Source organism: Branchiostoma lanceolatum, chromosome 3 (assembly GCF_035083965.1).
Source record: "Branchiostoma lanceolatum isolate klBraLanc5 chromosome 3, klBraLanc5.hap2, whole genome shotgun sequence".
Taxonomy (NCBI): domain Eukaryota; kingdom Metazoa; phylum Chordata; class Leptocardii; order Amphioxiformes; family Branchiostomatidae; genus Branchiostoma; species Branchiostoma lanceolatum.
This window is the reverse complement of record NC_089724.1, coordinates 24087286-24107143: the sequence shown is the minus strand read 5'-3', so window position 1 is coordinate 24107143 and position 19858 is coordinate 24087286. Positions and strand designations below refer to the sequence as shown.

Here is a 19858-nt window from a genome sequence, read left to right as displayed (position 1 = left end):
CCACGCACGGGCGTACCGTTTTACGCAAACACTCTTTATTTAGTATTCAAACAATGTAGCAAATTACGAGGCAGCTCACCTGGACACATCTCGAGCGCTTCAAAACACCACGGTTCAAATTGGTCCCGAAATTGCTTTCGGATCGAAGCTAATTGAAGGTCTTTGTAACATACTTTTCACCAATTGTCTAGAGAAGTAGTGACGGACAGAGCTGCTGTATTTGCAGCGCGCGTACAACTGTAGCAGTTTTTTTCCACTGCGTGAGACCATTTTTAACTTCTTCTAGTTCAGACATGTTCACACAGCATTGGGAAGTCAATGACGTCAGTGCTATATATTGTTTTTATTCATTTGACGTCGGCAGCTTGCATGTAGATTAGTTTAGGTTTCCTTTTCTCAATGCTTGATGCAGTAAAGAATACGAAAGGAGAGCCGAAAATGTAAACCAGTTGTGGGCGTAAAGAGATTTGAAATTGAATTTCCCACTTCCTTACCGCTTGTTATGTCTTAATTGAAGTTGATGCTGACGTGTACTATAATTCGCACCATCGACACGATGCTAACGAACTGAATTTGGGAAACAGCAAAGTAACAGACGATTGCCAGTGTCCATTGGATTTGTAGGTACATCTTGCTTTGTGTTCACAAAATATGTTGCCTTCTTTAGTCAGCCCAGTGTTGTGTTTTTTTCCCAAAAACTCTCCGCATTAGCCCATTCTCCCTTAATCAGTTTACATTCCACTGTCTTTAATTGTGATCGTCTAAAACTAAGTAAAATAAAATAAAATAAAATAAAAGAGTTGACGACTTTTCTTGTCGACCTTATGCACTTTTCAAATCTGTGACCAGAATTTTGGACAGATTTGGCCGGATCGATATCTTCGACCAGATTTTCAACTGGATTTTTAACCGGGTTTTACCGGATCAAACACTCATGTGACCTTGTCATAATTCAAGGGCAAAACTAATTTTGCGTGAGATACTTGCTAAAGTGTTGGTAGACGCCAAGACGACAAGAGCTTTGCCAAATTGTATTTCACAAATTTGAGAGCTCCAACTTCCAGTGAGAATTTATTTTTAAGGCCATCGGCCAGTGTCGCAGATCTCCGATATTTCATCTCCGTTTTCTGTATGAGTTGCTAAATTGCATTTTTCTGATGTGGCGACTAAACGAGCAAGTTTATTAGATTTACAGTTTGTGCCGCAGCTGCTTAGTCTAATCACTTAGCCGGTAAAAGGCGGTGGAAGGGGAGGGATGTGCCCTAGACAGAGTGCATAACAACCCCACTGCCCCTACGGCCGGCTATGAAACTACCATTATCTTTACCCACTTTTGCTCCATTTTCTCAGCTTGAACGATACCATCAAGTTCGACCTTAGTGGTCAAGGCGATCACGACCTCCGGGATGACCATGAGCGAACCTGACCTCCCGTCCACCTCCCTATGGGTGGTCACCGTGGTCTACTGCGTCATCTTCGTGGTGGGAGTGTCCGGGAACATGCTGGTGGGCATCGTGGTGTGGAAGAACGTGGACATGAGGACTCCCACCAACTTCTTCCTGGTGAACCTGAGCATCGCGGACCTGCTGCTGCTGGTGGTGTCCATGCCCGTGGCCCTGCTGGAGACCTGGATCCCGGCGCCGTGGATGCTCGGACGCTTCATGTGTAAGTCTACGCTCATTGTTGAAGTTGTTCACATTGTAGTGTCCAGTAGATTTGCAAGTTTCCTTGCTGTTTCTGTAGCAGGGTATATTTTTACAGTTAGGGGTCGCAAGCCCTTCCCCTTTATCAACGTGCTCCAGGCACCTTCTGGAATCCCATTTTACATCCCCTTCAAAAGACGGGTGCAGCTCCCACCGATACCCTTCCAAGGAGTTGAACCGGGGCATCCCAGTTACCCACTAATTGGAATCAGGGGGTGGGAATGGTATAATAGGATACTTGGAGAATTAGAAGTCAGTGGTTTGGGTTTGGTTCAATGTTGTAGACATGCAGGATGACTTAATGGGCGAAATGATTGGATTTTGATGGGATGGGTTCCACCTCCCAATCCCGTGCCCTACATTTGTAGACATGGCGGATTAACAACCCACTACCCCTATCACCTCAAAAAGGCTATGGGACTACCTTTGCCGAGATAGTATCACTTAGTGCATTCAGAAAATAATAATCGCTGAGCTTATGCTGAAGAAAGACAACTCTGCCGTTCTTTATGTTTATGTCTGATACAGGTTCCAGTTGTTTATCTTATTCACAAAATAATCAGCTGCCGGTTTTATTTACAAGACCTACTCTTCTCAACGATTTGTTACCACAGTTTACATCGTTATTGTCAACACCGCCGTAGTGATCAATCTAGACAAAGTGCAAAAATGCCCCTCTCCCAAGATTATAACTGCAGTAGTAGAAAGGTCACATGAACGTTAGGCCTCAATACGTCATTGCCTAGAGTAGGTGAAACTTTTAAGACGAGCCAGGCACATAAAAAAATATTAACGGTTCTCAGTGGCAAATGTGCTAGATGTTGGCACATCGGCAACCAAATCCACAGTGTGTTTTTGGCACAAAGTTTGACAGATTAGCCGAATAGGCTCGGTGGGCGTCAGTACACCGTCCGGGAAGGTAATGTTAAGTACCTTTCCCAAGGGCACAACGTCGGGGCATAGTGAGTATCGAACTCGAGACCTATTGATACCGAGTTCAACGCTCTAACCGTTACGCCACGCCGACGTCACTGGGCAGATAAACGCTAGGCCTAAATACGTCATTGCCTAAAGCAATCGAAACTTTAAAGATGAGCCAGACACAAAAACAACCACGTCTACAGTCGTCCTGCGGTCAAAAGGCAATCTTTAGATGCAATTTGCTTCATGTTACTAGGGCACGAACGATTCAGATCAAGGTTATGTGAACTGTCATGTTCGCAAAATAAGGTATCATGGCAAAGTGAATGAAACCGTTAAACTAATCACCAAAAAGGTTCATGAATTAGTTTCTCAACAAGAGAAGCTGTTTAAAAGGGTATGTGATATCGATCGCTTCAAACCGATTTTCTGTGAATGAAGTTACCACGCGCGTACGTACGCAAACACTCCTTATTAAGTATTCAAAAAAGGTAGCAAATTACGGGGCAGGAGACGTCTCGAACGCTTAAAAAAACCACGGTTCAAATTGGTCCTGAAATTGCTTTCAGGTCACACAAAAAAAACAACCACGTATGTTTTGTTATGCAGACAACGTATTCCACACATGTAAACATGATGTAAACATGTAAACGTCATTCTTCATCCAAATAAGACTCTTCACGGCACTGAAGATTGGGTTTCTTATGCATGGTAATGTTTTTTGTTTTTTTTAAATTTTCTTTAAGATAAAGACAAATACAGGGACAAGGTACTCAGGTTAGCAACTTATTTTAATAGTACCACATACAAATAACAAAATAAACTAAGCAATGATAATAACAACAATGGTGATATGAAATTACGGACATGTGCACCAGTCAAGCAGAGCTAGAAGCGCTTTTCGTCTTCAATGTAACTTTGTGTTATAAATTGCAGAATAGAGTGGAGTGTTAGAGACTTCTATACCTGCTTCACGGACGTGTGCATCAGTCAAGTAGCGCTAGAAGCACTTTTTTGTCTTCAATGTAAATGTTTGTTATCAATTATAAAATAGGCTGCAGCGTTAAAGACTTTTATACATGTACCTTCTCGGGAGCACGTCTTGTCTGACATTTGCAGAGAAACAGGTGCTTACCATGTGCTAAATTTGCCAAGACGACGGCTCTCATAAGCCTAAGAATGTCTTGCAGCCGAATGTAGATCTGTAAAATTGGTATTTGATACCTCTTTAGCTGACTAAGGTCTCTTGATTACGAGACACCTGATTGCGCTCAACGCACTCGTTGAAAGCGTTACATTTTTCATTACGAATTGAAGATACCCATTTTCTACCTGGCGGAAAAAAGAGATAAAGGTGATAATGCTGCACACACATTGAAATGGTCTTGTTACACATAAAGTGAACATGACAGCCTAGCACACTCAGGATAATCGCCTACGTGATAACTTTTATTTGCAACTTCATGCCCGTAGGCTAATTGCAAGGGTACAAACAGTAGAAATGGTAACAATGGTAACAAGTGTCTATTCTATGCATCTAAATAATATTTCTAAATACAACATTACTGGGGGGTTCGCGACTTCTTCTTTGGAGGCAGTGGCTGATGAAAAGTCCCTCTTTTTTAATGGTTAGTGGGTTTTAAGTTTTTAGTAGAAATGTAGTTTTTTTGGAGGTCTTCTAGATGGTGAAAGCTCGGGAATATTGTTTCGTCGTTTCGAAAAGCTTGTTTCTTTCATTCTCATAATGAGGGCAGTTACAAATGAAATGTATTTCATCTTCCACTGTATCCATTGTACAATATTTACATAGTCTCCGCAACTTGGGCCGAAGTTATAACGTTAGCTGGTGCACGTGTGATATTCTTTATTTCTATTCCTCATTTCACACCGATAAAAACAATACATACAGACATCTAGGCAAAATACATTATGATTATGCTTTGGAAGGTGGGGACCTATAAGGTATGTAAAAGCCCTTCCTCAAGTTTCAAAGTATAACAAAGGATAAAGGATAGAAAGTAATTGCCATAACAACTAAACGGCAACAAATCAATAACTAACAATAGAAATATTAACGAAAGTATGAAAATAACAAATACCTAACCGATCACAGAAAATTTAGCAACTAAATATGCAAGGAAATCAAAACAATACGACAGATAATAACTAAGCAAGTAACAGCAAAGAAATACAACAACATAAGAAATGCATCCACTAAAGTAGCGATCGAGGAATAAAGAAAGAAATAAAGATCCAACGATTTTCAGGTGTGTTACACGAAAGGCGGTTATACAGTCAAACCTGAATTTACCAACCACTTAAAGGAGTCCTAAACTCCAGAAGGCGGTAATATTTTCCACTAGATTATGTATCAATGAATACATATCAGCCGACTTTTTACATAATTCTGCTTATGGGGAATTACACAAGGTGTGTTTTTTAAAACAATATGATATTCACTAAACCCTTGCAGACCCTATCCACGTATTTCCTATGTGTAAACATACGTCTTTAATGGTGAATATTTTTGGCATAGATGAGGGTGGTTTAGCACAATAAGAAAACACAATTGTTAATAAGATGTAAAAGACATTCTTTTTGTAATCTAACTTTTGTCAGGCCTTGTCAGGCACATTGTAATAAGCCATAGGCTGAGGTTGTTTAATCTAATTAATCATAAGATAGAGGGTCACCTGGGGAATTCGGTAAAATACTGAATGCTTTTTGATGCGCATGGGACTAGTGGGTACTTTATCGTATACTGTAAAAAGTATTCATTTCACTTCCTAACATTATCATCTATTGGAAAATATAAATCCCCCCTCTGGACTTTAGGACTCCTTTAAGGGACTGAGGAAAAAATTGCTGCTGAAGACAGGCGGTGGCTCAGGACAGGGTGGGGTTAACTATGTAAAAGTGGCCGGGACTGTTTGTAATGTGGCTTGTGACTGGAGGTGGTTGCCTGCGCCAGGTGGTTGCCCGACACAGAATCTGGTGTGTCACGCCCATGGGCGGTTATACCGGCTATACAGATACAGATTCATATACAGTCAAACTTGTCCGAGTAACCACCTGGCACAGGCAACAAGCCACGTCCCGTCTAATTCTACATGGTTTAATGACACCCTCTCCTGACTACCCGAGCACACAGCTGTCTTACCCAACCATCAATCACCCCTTTTTGCGGACCCCTAGGGGGGTGTCCACACATCCTTTGAACATGCCAAATTGATTGACAGCGGCATCCAGCCCAACAGTGTCCATTATCAAAAGTTAGGTTCTCTGTAGGCACTAGTCTTGTACCCATTCAACTGGGTGATTTAGGGGTGTTTACCAGCCCCAGTCAGTCCAGTTAGCCGTTATAAACACTGCAATCCTGTAGCCGGTAAGAATGTCTATCACCAGATGCATGTACCAATCATTCAGGCGACAAACACATTTGTCCGGATGACGTGATCTCTTTTGCCCTGTCCATTGAATTGAGTGATTACTGAGACGATTTACACACTAGTTTTCGGAGTCAACTTGGGGCTGTGTGTGAGGAGCTTTGGGACGCTCAAGTGGAGTTTTCGTACGACAAAACGCTACTTGAGTGGTGTTGGGTTCTTCTTTCACGGCCCCAAGTCGACTCAAGAACGCGTGTATAAATCGAGCCAATGTTTGACTGTGCAGAAGTCACAGCTTTAGCATTAGGCAACAGCAAGTCATTTCTATGGATGACATCAGCGCGCTCATTAATTTTCGCATGGTTTCAAAATAAAAACAAGAAATTTCATTGCCCTCCGACGGTGGTCAACATGCCCAAAATGGGCAAATGTGTTGACAGTCTGAGGTTTTTCATTGCATATGAATACCTAGTGTAGTTCCTACCCATGATGGTATGACAAGCTGCTTTCTGCGTTTGTTCTGGTTAATTGAGCTGTATACACATCTTCAAGAACAGTTTAATGTTGACAGTGTAAGGTGTTTCGTTGCATATGAATACCCAGTATGGTTCCTGCCCATGATGGTATAATAATAACAAGCTGTTTTCTGTATTTGTTCTAACAAGGACATTATGTAGATAATTGGGGGTGGGGGGGGGGGTTCTAGTTAATTGAGCTGTACACACAAGGTGATTCGTCGCATATGAATACCCAGTGTAGTTGCTTCAGATAATGGTACAACAAGCTCTTTTCTGCATTTGTTGTAGTTAGTCTATTGAGATGTATACACATCTACAAGGACATGTTTACTGCTGAATCAAGGAGGTTTCATATCATATATGAAACCTCATTGGTTGAATACAGGAATGAAAGACCTGTTGGTCATGATATCATATTTCATCGCCTCAATTCTTGTTTAACAAGATTTATGATCTCAAAATTTGAAAATAAAGGCATCTTGTTGTTTTTTGCCCGCCTTATTTTTTTCGTCCTATCTCATTAATTTTGGAGTCTGCGGAGGATGTCATCCATAAAATTTACTTGCTGTGGCTTTAGGGTCTCACCAAATTATCGGAACTCCCAAATATACTGTGCAAATGTGAAAATAATTTCTTCCGTAGATACTAGATGTATATTCATGTTGCGTTTCACATTGGAAGCAGTCCAAAATCGTGATCAGGCATTTAGACCTACCAGTGAGAGAGCTAAGACAACCTGTCCAGAGCGTGAAGCCTCTGACCGACAGCTAAGACGACTAATGAAGATAGACGATGTACGGTTGGCTACTTCCCGTAGCGTAATTACTAGTAAAGCTCTATCTTTGGCCGGCTGCTGGTCTCTGAATACAAAATAGGAGGCAGCGGAAAGAGAACAAAGTTCTGGAAAATGCTCGCGGGAATTCAATTTCACGATAGGTAGAAAATGAAGTATGAGGGCAAAGGAAAAAACAGAAATTCTCCTTTAGGTTCGAGGTTAAGGGGTCGAAAACCGCGACCATAAACCCCCGCAAACATTTGCCGTTTTACAGTAACTTGTGACAGTCATAAGCCACAAAGAAACATAGTCAGAGTATCCATCAAGTTGAAGAAAAAGAAGTTACAGTCGGATAACTGGCTGTATTTTTTGTCATCCTCTAATTCACCATTAGATGCCTGTTTGTAAATTCTAGACGTCAGAAGCTGTGGAAGACGAACACACATTTAATTGTCGCGACATACAAATGACGACAAATTGACGCAAAGTCGACACGAAGATGGCAATCAAATTACCCTCCAAATTCTTGAACAACCTTTCTACCAGATGGGGATGTTAAAATCCAACTCAGAACGCCCGTGCCCGGATTTGTTGAGCAGCTATATCCTAGATACATTCTTGACCAACAGTGTCGACAATGATCACGTAGTATTGCCGCGCAGAGTACTTCAGACACAATCGTCGTGTGGACTACCCAGGGAACACGTGTCGTGACATACAAATGACGATACGTGGACGCAAAGTCGACACGAAAATCGTAACTAAATTACGCATCTTTTACCAACCTTGTTACCAAATGGGATTGTTAAAGGAGTCCTTAACTCTAGAAGGTGGTGTTATTTTCCACTAGATTATGTAGCAATGAATACATAATCAGCCGAATTTTTACATAGTTTTGCTTATGGTGAATTACACAAGGTGTGTTTTTTTAATCAATATGACACTCACTAAACCCTTGCAGACCCTACCCATGTATTCCCCATGTGTAAACATACATCTTTAATGGTGAGTATTTTTGACATAGATGAGGGGGGTTAAGCACAATAAGAAGGCCAATTGTTAATAAGATATAAAAAAACACAAAACAAGAAGAGTTTTTCTTAACCACCCTGACATTCTTTTTGTAATCTAACTTTTGTCAGGCCTTGTCAGGCACTTTGTAATAAGCCATAGGCTGAGGTTGTTTGATTTAATTAATCAGAAGATAGAGGGTCACCTGGGGAATTCGGTAGAATACTAAATGCTTTTTGATGCGCATTGGAGTAGTGGGTACCTTATCGTATACTGTAAAAGGTATTCATTTTTACTTCCGAAAATTATAATCTATTGGAAAATAACTCCCCCCTCTGGACTTTAGGACTCCTTTAAAGCAAAACACCAGGCAGCGTGAAACCTTTCATTCTTTACCTCTCTAATATTGAGAACGGAACCTTGTCGTGATGATTAAGAACAAGACTCGTATCTAATCAACGGACGTCATCGAATCTCTAACTAAGAGACGTGAAGTTATATATAACGTGCTCGTGCATGTAGTTTAATCCCTTTACTCCCACGCTTCAATTTCATTTACTTCAGAGAGTCAGCAAATCAGATAGATAGTTGTCCCGCGACGCCACTACTAATGTGAAGAGGTCACTACTAATGTGAAGAGATGTACTTTAATCATTGTACGTTGGTTATTAAGTCAGTGACAACACTGTGATTTCAAATTAAGTATGGGGTCTCGTATGTGATTTGGAGCCCAAATTGAGAATCTGACATTCCAAGCGTGACCATTTTGTTTGTAGAGGTCACGTATTTTATCCGTGCGTCGCACGTCAGCGTTAGCCTCTACCAGGCTTCCTTCCTATCCTACGTTGGGAAAATAGTAGAAATCAGTCGAGGCACTCCGCTATACAGGGTAGGTCCGCTATACAGTAAAGTTCTAAATGGAACTTTACTGTATAGTGGACCTACCCTGTATAGCGGAGTACCTCGGCTGATTTCTACTATTTTCCCAACGATAGGACGGAGCCTGGTAGAAGCTACGTCAGCGTGGCTGCAAGGAATTTTTTTGCAAAAATTAGCAAAGTTGCCGAAATGATTCGGCGCAACTGGGCTCAGCATTCTGAAACAAAGTTTTGCCATGGCGATTCTTCTTGTCACTATAAAATTGTTGAATAAAGTCAAGTCAATACCAATTACTACAGTTGGAGGCACACGCCTGGTCATTCGTGGACATGTAAAATGTGTCATATTAAAATGGATGTGTTGGCGTCAACGCCTTAACTTTGAGTGAAACAAATCACGTATCAGTGTCGAAGAGACGCATGTGTGGGAGTCTGCCCCATTTATATGATACTTATCTAGTCCAGACGAAAAGTATGTGGGACAGGAGTTCTTCCCACTAAGTGTTGTCTCGATGACTGTGAAATTCACGGGCAATACAAGGCCCCCAACCAGACGTTCTTTGTCACCTTTCAATTTCAATGCACAAATTCTGTAACTCAACTGTATATGTTGGATACTAAGCGTTTTCATGATCTGGCTAATGTTTTGTTTTTGTTATATGTATCATTGTTTCTTTCACACCTCGTATTGTATTATTCCCGTACTGTTATTGTTCCATACTTAGTCACATGTTTTGTTTCTTGTGCTTAGAGATGTCCCTTAAATAAGCGTGTTTGCTTGAGTGCGGCATCACTATGTGTTGTTGTTTTGATGTTGCAATAGAAATTAAGAAAACAGACATGTTTCAGACAAGAGGGTGAGGGTGTTGCAAATGTGTCTAGCGCAATTTTCGATTCCCTTTTCGTTTTCATCTAAATCCATAGAGCAGAACGCGTACATTTGGTATAGTTTTGACGGTGGTAAATTTCACAAATTGTAAAAAAATGCTCGAAGAAAAAAAATGTAATTAGACATGTAATTAGACTGAAAATTAGACTGTAATTAGACTGAAAGAAAAAATAAAGAAGGAAGGAGAGGAAGACAGAAAAATAAATAGGATGCTTGAAGAAAAACAAATAACGAAGGAAAGACTGAAAGAAAGACAGAATGGAAGAAAGAAAGAAAGAAAGAGAGAGAGAAAGAAGTTTTATATTATCTTTTTAAAATCCCTTTTTATCCATAGCAAGTCAGAACTCACCAGACTCTGAGTTGGCTCCTGTGTTTGCTTGTCTGGCCACGTGTAGCTCATGTTTCCCAGACAGATAGATGACCTACATCAAGTCACGGTGTAGGTCATGTGTGTAATACGGGATTTATCTCAAATGGTGGCAATTGGAGTCTTCCTGTCACAGATGGTCACAGGATATATCTTGTATTGAATTGCTTTCGGGGTGCGTCAATCTGGTTACCAATCGCTCGATACACCACTTGCTGAGTAGCTAGGCTGGCGGACTGGAGATCACGGGTTCGATTCCTGGCATTCCCAGAAATCGTTTCCTTGCAAAAGGCACTTCACACGACTTTTTCTCACTCAGCCCAGGTGTAAAAAAGGTACCTGACTTCGGTTGGGGAGGTAAAAGGCGGTGGAAGTAGAGGGATGGGCTTCGCCCTCCAAAACCGTGCCCCAGACACAGCGGATAACAACTCAGTGTCCCTGCGTCATTAAAAAGGCGATAATATGGGGCTACCTTTAAGGCAACCAAAGCAATATTAGGGACATAAAATGGAAATAAACAAAATGCTGAAATCTTTACTGTAGTTGACATTTAATAACACTGTCTAGCACCTTTGTGTAATAACTTCATACTTTGAGCATTTCAAAACCGTGCAAAAACCTGCCATACGATGATCCCCTTAGTTTCGCGAGCCTACAAAAACCCCGGCGACGATTTTCAGTGAGTTCTCACATTACAATGAAGTCATATTTTTGCATCATGGACGTCACTATACATTATGATAGTGTTGTTTGAAGTAATCATGTATAGAAATGACTAAATACTTATATAGATTGACTTTAAAAATCCGATTTTCGGGCCCAAATATCGAGTGGGTTTCTTTTAACCTTCTTTTACCCCACCCTGCTGCGTCACTAAGGCTCTTAGTCCTCCCCTGTTCGTCATGAATCAGCATTTGGTACGCATCATACGTTTTAAAAGCGAGACTATCAAAGTTCGTCAGATAAGGGCACGCCAAGGGCTGTCTTTTCATTGAGCCCACGCTGTCCCTTGTGATAACGGTTTTCATTTCAAACCGCTTTATCATGATCCATAGGCACAGACGCGATACGACTTTCAATCCGGATATTCCGCAGACCACCGCGGCTGAAGCTTTGGATGAGTTTGTTCAATTCTCTGATGTTTCAACAAAAATGAATTGGAAGTAGATTTTTTGTGTGGATTTTTCCTATATACTATTTAGGTTTATTCGCGCCCTACACAATACACCATACGTTTTCGTTTTCGTAGCAGCACGTTCTTAATACCATGAACACTATTATATTCTTGTTTAAAGCAAGGTGAAAAGGTGACCTCGCGATTGAACCAGTTTAGCTCACTGAAGATTTGATCTCCCACTGTTCGTGACAGAGACATGGGGCCGTGCACGGCTTCTCGGTCCAGAGGCATGGTCACTGAACACTGGACTGGTCCAGAGGTCATGGGTTGGAATCCGGGGTCCCTAGATTTGTCTCGCTGACGCTGTGCACGTGAAAAAGGCACTAAACGCGAGTTTCCTCATTTCACTCAGGCAAAAATGAGTACCTAGCTTCGGTTAAGCCCCCTCGCACTGGACCCGCGGCACGCTGGCGGCGTCGCTGCGTCCTAAACTGGATATGTGTTACCGTTGACTTTATAATGGGAATATCATTTAAAATGTACAAGTATGACCAAAAAGACAACAAAATACACAACGCTCAAAAAGATTCGTTTTTTGTCCATGAAATTCGTTGAGGGCTTGGTCAATTTGATCGGCCGCAGCGACGCCACCAGCGTGCCGCGGGTCCAGTGAGAGGGGGGCTTTAGGGACGTCCCTCGGATAGCACGTTGAATAGTGTTCCCGTGTTTGAGATGACGCACACCTGGGGCACGGTAAAGAACCCATCACACTTATCGGAAAGAGTAGGAGTCCTTCCCGGTGGGAGTGGTTCAAATCAAATCTGTCCGGATATGCAGCTTGTACTCTTCAGTACAAACCTGGTGTGTTTCCATCTGTCTCAGTCAGCCTGAGTTGGCTCACGCAGACACGTGCTGTCTCAGAGCGAGAAAGGGATCAAGCCCTGGCATCACAGTGGGAACATTCAATCACGTCAACCTCGTCGGAGCTTCAAACAAAAACGTCGGTGTATTGTTAAAAAAAAAGCTTTCATGATCGTAGTACAATGAATGGTCTAGTGTGTAGAGTTTGGACCCCGGCTGAGTCATACAAAAAAAAATGTAAGCAAGGCTTTCTCGGCATTACACTCAACATTTGGGAAAGAGTACAGGAGTTGAACACACACCACTACCAGTAGACTAGTCCGGTACTGTAGTGATTCCGCCACGCTGCGTGGCCTAAGGGCTATTGAAACGGAGTTGGGCACAACCCTAAGCACCATCTGGATGCGGGGAGAACTTTATGCCACAATAGTAATTACATCACATCTCTCCCATAGCGTAGTCAGTCGTAGGGGCAGCATAGCGTTCAGTAAAGGTTGTCCACTGCTGGCGATGTTACAATAGTAATACAGAAGGATAAAATGAGGTCAAATTTCATTTTTCATTATTGGTGTGAAGTAGCGAGTTTTCACCGTATTGCCCTGCACGACGGTTAAAGTTTGAAGCCGCGGGGTTGCTTTTTGGAAACTTGGGCCACCTCGACACCAACAGTCACATTGAAACAACGTCATGTGGTTATGACTGCGCTTGTTGTCATTAATGTCCCCACTGTTTCAGTCATGTCCCCATCACTGCTTTTATACTAAATCTTGCAATCGTGACGATTAGCTTAAACGTTATGTGACAAAAGTCCCCAAAGTATTTTCTTTTGTATGTAGCGTTAAATCATTTCGCGCAGGTTAGGGCATAGGAAAAAACGTTGTGAATGAATGTTGAATGATGAATGAATGAATGAATGTCACCCGACCGACCGACCCTAGCAAAGCCTGCCCAACTTTGCATTTTGGTCGACCGCTTCTAAAATCTTCAATCTGACATCTAAGTGAGTGAAATATATATATGTAATAAGAAATGATGTTGAAAATACCAGTGTCCTGATGTATGTCAATTTTAAATTGTTTAACAGTATTTGTTGAATCACTTTTAAAAAAGAAGAACCCCTACCTACCGACCCCATTTTTATCAGGACAGTGATAAAAAAACGCAGCAATAATTTTCCCAAGTCTCATCATTGACAAAAACGGCTTCGTATGACTGAAAGAATCTCTGATATCATACAAAGACGGAACACAATGTGAGTTACCAACGCTTTCCCTCTGTGTTTCCACAGGCTTGATAAGTTACTATAACGAGCACCTGGTCTTCCAAGCGTCCATCCTGACCATTTCGGCCATCGGAGTGGAGCGCTACTACGCCATCTGCCATCCACTGAAGGCCAAGCTGAACCTGACCCGCCGTCGCATCTTCTGTTCCATCGCCGCCATTTGGGCGTTTTCCCTGGCGCTGTCCTCACCGATGTTCACCATCACAGATCTAATCGAGCATCGGCTGAACGAGACGAACGGCACCGACGTCATCGTGGTCTGCATCACTGACGCTGGTTCCACGCTCGGCAAGACATACATGACCGTGGGGTCGATCCTGTTCTTCGTCGTCCCCCTCCTTCTTCTGTGCGGCCTCTACACGGCCATCAGCTGGCGGCTGTGCGACGTCCCCTCCACCGAGCAGGGCCGGGACGTCCGCAAGATGGCCCAGATGCGGTCCCGTCGCCAGGTTAGTAGCGTGCGTTCGCAGTCCCCTTGGTTTGTGACCCTGCCTCTGGACGAAGAAGCCGCGAGTTAGATCGAATCCCGGCTGTGTCCTTGCCCGCCATGAGCACTACAGGAAAGGGTCACAGTCCTTAGGACTGGACAATAAACTGTGGTCTTCTGTTCACTGCACTTGTCGAAAAGAGCTAGGGGAATTTCCGGGGTACATATCGCCTGTCTTCTCTGTCACGACCAGTGGAAGAGAGAATAGCGTTAAACTGTGTAATCGAGTTCATTTGAGCTAATCTGGTTCGATAGTGCAGGTAAATCTAGTTTCTTGTTTAGTCAGCGGAAACCGTTTGCAAAGTTAATCAAGTTGCTTGAGTAACTGTTACCTTGCGTATCTTGTTATCTGGATGACCAACCTTCGTCGACGAGATCACTTTTACTTTTTCACTTTGCAGGTCATCCACATGCTGGTCGCCGTGGTGGTGACGTTCTTCGTCTGCCTGACGCCGCACAGGGTGTTCCAGATGTGGATCCTGTTCCTGCCAGAAGATCAGTACCAGTCGCTGGACCAGGTCACCACCATGAACGTGCTGGTGTTCATCCGCGTCATGGTGTACCTGAACTCCACCCTCAACCCCATCCTCTACACCCTCATCTCGTCCAACTTCCAGTCAGGTCTGCTGGCCGCGCTGGGGTGTCGGGAGAAGGAGTACCCTCAATCCACGGCCTCTTTCGTCTTCTCCTCCCACAGACGCTCCACCACGGCCATCAGTCTCGCCACGCTGAAGAACTACCCGGCATCAGCACACTCAGCGTTCAGTCGTCCGGCCGGTAGAAAAGACTTCATTGTTACACGTCAAAGCTTCCCGGCCGCCACACCACCCACTGGGTCGAGCAGGTTGAGTCCGAGCGGGAGAGAGCTGATGACCTCGACGCCGGGTAGCTGCAGAGGGTTGGGCGTGTGTACACGGACATCCACCGGCTCTTCGTTCTCCTCGATCTGACTCATCATTTGGAAAAGACATGACACTTTTTTTAAAACGGGTTTGCTCAATCCAAGGACAAAGTAGACCACTTCTAGGCATTCAACTAAGTTGATGGAAGATGAAGATTATGATTATGCTAGATGAACATTGGTTTTTAAGGCTTGCAAGTTGTAAACGGAAGGGAAACAGTTGTCGCATCGAGTAAGGGGTTGCATTTAGCAAAATATGTTACTTTTCCCCTTTTTGTGAGGAGACGATGTTGACAACTTTTTATATTTTTTTTGTGTGACAAGGACAACAAAACAAAAAAAGCATTTTGCACAGCAGTATCGGACAAAATACGCGATATGCTTTTACACCGTACGAAAGATAGCGGACGCTTTCTGAAACGTCTCTTTCAAAATTTTATCCAGTTGCTTGTGTAACTATTTTTGGCGATGTTGACAAGTGCCCTAGCAAAATTCGTTTTACGGTGTTGACGACGGAAAGGTGTTTACACAAATGTATTCCATCGTGATTATTTTCATCACGTTGGTAAATCACTGGATAGCAAAGTTCATTGTTTACAACCAAACAGCTAATACCTAGCCGACGTTAGTATAAACCTTATGAAGGTGATAGACGGCCACTGAAACGTCGGCTATGTATCAACTCTTTGATTGTGTACAAAGAAGTATATATATGAAGTATACATATAAGTACAAGCAGCTACCAAGGGAAGTGAGGTCCAAGCACCAGCACCAAAATTTTGTGTTCAAAAACGATACCAGAAACTACAAATGTCTCACTGTTAGCTTTGATAGTACTGCAAATAAGAATACTTCATGAAGTAAACTAGAGTATAGAAAGAATGGAAAGAAAAGGTTTCGGAACAAAACGTGTTCATCAGAAAGTAGTTTTTGGTAATTTTGTTGCTTTAACTTGTCGTATTAATCTATTGAGAAAAAACACTGAGGTGCCTTGACCTGGGCCAATTCCATTTCCAGCAACACGCAGTGGAAAAAACAGCATTTCCTACCACCTTTCTGGGACCTTTCTGGGACCTTTGACTTCCTGTTACTGTTAGTGTCCCGGACGTGCCTACTATTCAAATGCCGATTGCGGAACTGCGGACACACACCACTACTCACAAACATACAAACAAACAGGCGAACAAACTAAACAATTAAACAAACACACCAACTGACTACAACAACACAGAGATGAGTCAAATCATGCAGATAAACGAGAGAGAAAGCAACCATTTACATAATATTCTAATATACTAATAAACTGTAACATGATGCGTAAACACGATTATAAAGTGGATCATCATTCAAAAGAATCGGAACGTTTTTTGCACAAAACCGCTAGCTTTTTCATATTTTTTGTTACAGGGACAGAAAAAAAAGCTTTTTGTACATCAGTATCGTACAAAATAAGCGAAATGCTTTTACACCCAATCGCTGTTTTGACACTATCTACATTAGGCAGGCAACAAAACCCATCTGGCTTCGAAAAGCTCCAACAGAGAACTAGTAACGGATCCATGGAAGAAAGTTTCTATGTTTGTATGTTCCTATTGCATTCCTCGTAAACCGTCTCGTGTCGAAACAGACCAGGTTTGTACTGAAGAGTACAAGCTGTATGTCGAGGCTTGATTTGTTTGATCAACTCACATGTACCTGGATGGACCCCCTACTCTTTTCAATAAGTGTGGTGGTTTTTTTTTTACATGCTTGAGGTGTTGTTCTCCTTAAAATGATGGAATCTGGACCCTGGGGCCAGAACCATGAACTAATTCAGGAAGTGCTTCCCACTGTGGCCTTGCTGCAGTTTGAAAGGTGGATTGACCCCCATAAAGCTAACTTCTTCACGGTACAGCCATACACCAATTCCTTATCTGACTGCGTTTCAAAAGTTTATTGAGAGAGTAACTTGTGTTGGTGGTGACTATCTTAGCCAGGCCTCCACCGATGTGAACACCACGACAGTCAGTAGCAGACTGACCCTGGTAGTTTACGTTAGCCGAATTTATTGGGTGATTTTATAGTACTTAGCTTCCTCTTTAAACACGCGTACGGGACCTCCATTTAAAGGCACCCAGAGCATTTTATGAGGCTTGAAAACTGGAAATATTCCAGTTGTTGTAATCTTTACGAAATCGACATTTAATGCCACTGTTAACCACTTTTCCCTGCGGATTTCTTATCAAAAGAGCTCAAAAGCGGCACAGAAATAAGCTACATGGTGATCTTTTAGTTTCATGCGCCTAGTGTAAAAAGACCGATACTATAGCCCCGCCCACCTCCGTCAAAACGTAGAAATGCAAAATTAAAACATAAAAATGTAAATATTTGACGGACATGCAGTCACTCTCTCATTGGTCGAACCGCTAATTGTGATGGACAGTAAGGATTAGTCTATTAGGGCTTGGATTTTTTATCAGTTCTCACCACACATCGAAATCGTATTTAATGTTGATATGTAATGGTATAGTGTTATTGAAACTTACTCTGTGTAGGAATGACTAGAAATCGAAGTTTTTTTATTCAAGTTTCTAGCCTTATAAAATGCTCTGGATGCCTTTAATGTCCAGTCCGAGGGACGTCCCTAACCAAAGCTAGCTTCTCATTTTCACCTGGGCGAGTCAGGAAATTAGCGTAATAGTGCCTTTTCCAAGGTCACAACATGGAAACATGTAAGGGATTCGAACTCAGTACGGTATACCTCCAGGTTCTGTTTTGGGATTTTATTATTTCAGGAGGTGTAACAGGCTATTGAATCACCTGTTGCGTTAATTCCCCATTAGAAACAATAAAGAGATAAGATGGTCAACACATTCGTACATATACTATAGAATATGAATACCTGTATAGACAATATTCAGTCTACAATATACATGTGTGAGTGTCAGACTGATTTAGACGTTGAGATTGTTTGAAAAGTTAACCAACTTGGCGAAAGCAACAATTTTAGATGGTAGAGATGACTTCTGTACAAAGGAAGGATAAGAATTTATTTTTAAAACTATACCCTTATAACTTCAAGTAGCGCTTTTTATTGGTAGAAGGAAGGCAAAGCAATAGGTAACTATGGAACACATATTGCCATATGTATCAGTATAAGGTATCTATGAGCAGCAGTATGGCTGCTGGGGATCTGGACCTAGCTACAACTGGCCTGTATATAAATTTACACATACTAGGAGAATGGGGAGGGGTAGATAGATATCAAAATCATCTATTTCTCATTGCGTTCAATATTTATGGCCGTGATAGTTGTAGTCCGTACATCATCTCAAGTAAAAACATATACTGTCAAAAAAAAGATTTAGCGTTTATGAAATTGTACAATTGTACTGTAAGTAGATAGTTTTTCTCTACTTTTATGACTATCAGCCAAGAAACAGAAATAGACATCTATACGGCATAGTGCTGAAACTCGGTAGGGTGAATTATGGAAAACGTACAAAAGCTCGTCTTCTGAAGGGGATGAGCCGGCCTGTCTGGTCTTAAGGTCCTTGTAAATGACCTCATAGATAGAATCTATACTTAAACGGCCTTGACATGGTCGGGTCATTAAGGGATCACTGAGAAGTCAGTTACCGAATGAAGTCTCTAATGAAAAGCGATGAGGCAGCTCTACAGATTGACCTAGGCTGACCCGTTATTTTCATATATGGCATAAACAATGTCAGTCGTCAGGTTGAAAGTTTAAGAGCAGCTGTCTGTAAAAACCAAGCAAAATGAGGAAAAAGTGGCCAAGTTCAAAAAATGAAATTTTCTTAGATTTTGTGTGGTGGTAGGGTCTTGGCCCAAACCTACAAAAATGGGAAAGTTTTGGGTCGGAGGTTACCAGTTGCCATGGCAACGGCCATTTTTCAAAATGGCGGATTTTCGCCTTGTGAAGGCCTCTCTCTCGCTCAAAATGGACCATCTTTGGCCTACTGTAACTCCCACAAATGAACAGAAATGTTGCTGCCTCTAACATATTATATCATCCATATCTTAACAAGAAATATGATGTTAAGTGTTGCTCGAAATGTTTTGGCAGTGAGATGCAACAAACGTTTAAAGATGACCTGTTTTTGTAAAATTTCAAAATTGACAAAACGCCATTTTTTGGACGCTTTAAGCAAGCAATACCTCCTTAAAAGGCACTTCAAATTTGTTGATTTTTGGCACAGCTTTAGTTTATACCTTTATAAATATCATACTAAAAAAAAAGTTTGGGTTCTCAATGGGGCGAGCCACAGTGACCCAGAGACTAAGCCATTGTTTCCATTGTAGCAGAATTTCAACTACAGAATTGAAGGTGAAATAAACATGTGCAACTTTGTGATTGAGATAAGAATGACTTTTCTTTAACTTTTTTATGCTGCAAGACACCTGCCGCCTGGCACTTAGAAAAGTATTTTGTAACAGTTGACTGTTGGTTGCCATGGCAACGGTCATCTTTGTTGTTAATGATGGATTTTCACATGGTTGTATTAGGAAAACATCCCTACCTGCTGATTGTACTGGAGATATGGACATAACGTTTATAGTTACCTTCGCCGAGAAGGTTATGCAGAGGGTAGCGTTTGTGTGTATGTTTGTAACGTACAGCATAACTCGAGAAGGCTTAGGTGGATTGTCTTGATATTTGGTAGGTAGGTAGGTCTTGATGAGACTTGGAAATGATTAGATTTTGGGTCCCCTAGCGGCTTGTCACGGTACTGCAGCGGAACTTCCTATTTTGATATCTCGT

The 19858-nt window shown here is 42.0% G+C and overlaps 1 protein-coding gene across 1 annotated transcript; it reads left to right on the top strand.

Moving 5' to 3' along the window:
- The first annotated feature begins 1406 nt into the window (after positions 1–1406).
- Positions 1407–15360, top strand: LOC136429453 (QRFP-like peptide receptor). The gene is made up of 3 exons (XM_066419284.1): positions 1407–1665; positions 13715–14157; positions 14597–15360. The coding sequence occupies exons 1-3, from the start codon at positions 1407–1409 to the stop codon at positions 15143–15145; spliced, it is 1251 nt and encodes a 416-aa protein (XP_066275381.1). The 3' UTR covers positions 15146–15360.
- The last annotated feature ends 4498 nt before the right edge of the window (positions 15361–19858 follow it).

Bases quoted from the DNA above. Each gene is read 5' to 3' on its own strand.
- LOC136429453 (XM_066419284.1), top strand. From the start codon at position 1,407: ATGACCATGAGCGAACCTGACCTCCCGTCCACCTCCCTATGGGTGGTC. The intron at 1,666-13,714 runs GTAAGTCTACGC...GTGTTTCCACAG, and splicing joins GATGCTCGGACGCTTCATGT to GCTTGATAAGTTACTATAAC. The intron at 14,158-14,596 runs GTTAGTAGCGTG...TTCACTTTGCAG, and splicing joins AGATGCGGTCCCGTCGCCAG to GTCATCCACATGCTGGTCGC.